This window comes from Wyeomyia smithii, chromosome 3 (genome assembly GCF_029784165.1).
Source record: "Wyeomyia smithii strain HCP4-BCI-WySm-NY-G18 chromosome 3, ASM2978416v1, whole genome shotgun sequence".
In the NCBI taxonomy this organism is placed as follows: domain Eukaryota; kingdom Metazoa; phylum Arthropoda; class Insecta; order Diptera; family Culicidae; genus Wyeomyia; species Wyeomyia smithii.
This window is the reverse complement of record NC_073696.1, coordinates 11437866-11440681: the sequence shown is the minus strand read 5'-3', so window position 1 is coordinate 11440681 and position 2816 is coordinate 11437866. Positions and strand designations below refer to the sequence as shown.

The 2816-nt window shown below is 40.9% G+C and overlaps 1 protein-coding gene across 1 annotated transcript; it reads right to left on the bottom strand.

The window, feature by feature from the left end:
* Positions 1-527: 527 nt before the first annotated feature.
* LOC129726681 (uncharacterized) lies at positions 528-1880 on the bottom strand. The gene has a single exon (XM_055683647.1). It carries the CDS (start codon positions 1878-1880, stop codon positions 528-530), a length of 1353 nt encoding a protein of 450 aa, XP_055539622.1.
* Between the last annotated feature and the right edge of the window lie 936 nt (positions 1881-2816).

Here is a 2816-nt window from a genome sequence, read left to right as displayed (position 1 = left end):
GAATAACTCTTCTTCCAAACCATTATTTTCATGCGAAGGGGGAATATACAAAGATACATAAGTTCTTCGAGTTGGCAATTCAACGGTTACGGCGATTGCTTGTAAAGACGTTCGTAATTGAATTCTTGTGAAGGGCAAATCTTTAAGCACTGCGACCGATACACCACCCCAACCGGTAATTTGATTGGGTGGGGAGCACATGTACGAATAATCGGGAGAAAAGCTTGGGCAATTTGACGGGCAAATTGTTTCTTGTAAACAAATGACATAGGGTTTATATTTAAGTACTAAGCACGAAAGCTCCGCTCTTCTAGCACGGTAACCTCTTACATTCCACTGTAACGCTAACGATATTGGTTTTGTTGATAAATCACAGTGAGATTGTGTAAGTCTACCTGTAGCTTTGCTGTTTTTAAAACTATTGTTCACAGTATTCTTTGTATTGAAACTAGAGACTGATGCGAATGTAATGCTAAAGTGAATATATTGGCAGACTTACTGCAGGTTTACGAATCGGGTGTGTTCACTTATACAGATTGATCCTTAAGGGTTGGAGAGACGCCTGTACGAGAATAAACGACACTGCTGCTAGGGGGTGGTGAGGGGAACTTACCATCGTCATGATTCTTACTGTTTTCTACGTATTTCTTCTGGGGTGGTGATAACATTCTCGGTGAAGATGGTGTTGAGTTGTCTTGTCGGCGTTTCATTGATTTGGCGTCCGTCTTGTTGTCGACTTCCATACGCGGTATTAAAGCTGAGTCAAGGTTTGAGTTCTGCTGTACGGTTGCTTCGGGCTTGTTGGAGATCGATGCGGCTGTTTTGAATTTTTTTAACTCTGCTACCTCCCTAATCATCTTTTCAAGTAAACCACGTAGTTTTGTTATTTCTTCGTCCTTTGCTTCTAACTTCTTCATCATATCGGTGTACATCGAATTTTTGGCCAATTCAAAACGGTGTTGAACCCTATTGTTTTCTGCGGGAGCTATTTTCTGTTGAGCTCCATATCTCCTTCGAGCTTCCGCAAATGACACATCTTCATCGACTTTGATGTGAACGATCGCGGTTTCTGCCATTTTGATCGCACATTCCCTCGCTCGTGCGCTATGCGCGCCATTGCAATTTACGCAATGAGCGTCAGCAGAACAAGGCACTGCTTGTTCATGCTCTTGTGAGCATATCGGACATATAGATTTAGCTTGACAATTGCGTTTGGTATGCCCGAATCGATGACAATTACCACATTGCAATGGAGATGGGTAATACGGCCTTGTCTTAGCTCTTACGTAACCAAAGTAAACAAACTGAGGAATAGTGGTTCCCTGGAATGTAACGATCATTGTAGGAGTTGGAATTCTGGTGTTTTTCTTTTTATCCCATGAAGTGAATCGTTTAATTTCGAGAACACGTTGTGGACGGAGCTCTTCTAACAATTCATCATCGGCCATCTTTATACCATAAGAACATGTTACGATACACTTTTGGATATTAAGCGTTTGATGGAATTCGACAACCACCTCCGTACCGTCAATTAGCTTCGTAAGTTCCAACAGGGTTTTAACTTGCTTGGTTTGTCTGACCTTGAGAATATAGCGTGATCCTCGAGTTTCAGGTCTGGCGTCTTCAATGTTACCGGCCACTAATTCTACTGATTTCTTGATCAAAAACGGATTGTCGGGAAGTTCGCCTTTTGTCGCTTTCATGGACAGGATTGTCAATTCACCGTTGTTCGGATCCATCCATTCCGGCAAACGCCTGTTAGCCATGCTTCCATCTACTGTTCTGGAGCCTATTGTAGTTGTGTTCGACCATTTTGTTGCAGCATTCAGGTCCGGAGGGATTGTAGCCTCCATCAGCCCCGGGGTAAACCCGGAGGCCATCAGGTAAATCGCGTAGATTCTTGGGTACCAACCACTAACCTTCCTTTCGGTACGTTCTGTGGTGAACGCTTTAGATTCTGTCCGTACTTCTTCACAAAAGATTCACAGTGTGTAGAACAATAGTTCGCTTGCCAATTATAAAGAGACAAAGAGGTTGAAAACTCGCTTTGATCAGAAGACTCTAACGCACGTCTGCTCACCACTGACGACAAAAGCGAACTGTTAGAGCTAGGAATGAACTCCTGTCACCATTGTGAATTCATGAAAAAAGCTCAAATGGTCAAATACCACCGATTAAGGATATTCCTGAAACGCAGAGGTATTAAATCAACTACAAAAAGCCATTTTGAAATCAAACATGGCGGCTGTCGATTTTTATGAAACAGCTTTAAATTTTACAATGAGCCCGTTATGGCAAGGGCACCAGTTATGACTATATGGCATAATCGCAATGGTACCAGTTATGGCAATACTCCAATTAAATTCCATAGGTCATAACTGGTTCATGGCATAACTGGTACATCTTTTAGGCATTGCCATAACTGGTACTTCTCCTCTATTTATATTAAAATAAATGACGAAAACGTGACGACAAAACTTTGAAAAGTCTATCACACAAACTAAAATTATTTAAAGCAAAGCAAAGTCTTGGTGCTGCATTCCGATTCGAAACTCGACCTTCTGTTTATTATTCCAAACCACGGCAGGGTGCTTCTAAAAGACTAAATACAGCAGAAAACGTGGATAGCTCAGCCACGAAAATAAATTTTTAAAATGTTTAAAAAATGTTAAGGAATTTCTGCACGATGCAGGTTTGATAATAAAAATTCGAAGGCGAAAATATGATTTTATTTGTTTGAAAAGTCACAAAAACACTTTCAAATGATGCCAATCGATGATGAAGGAGAATCAAAATCAAGCTAAATTCAATGAAAA

What these genes read in the sequence shown, in the direction of transcription:
- LOC129726681 (XM_055683647.1), bottom strand. Translation starts at nt 1,880, where the DNA reads ATGGCCTCCGGGTTTACCCCGGGGCTGATGGAGGCTACAATCCCTCCG.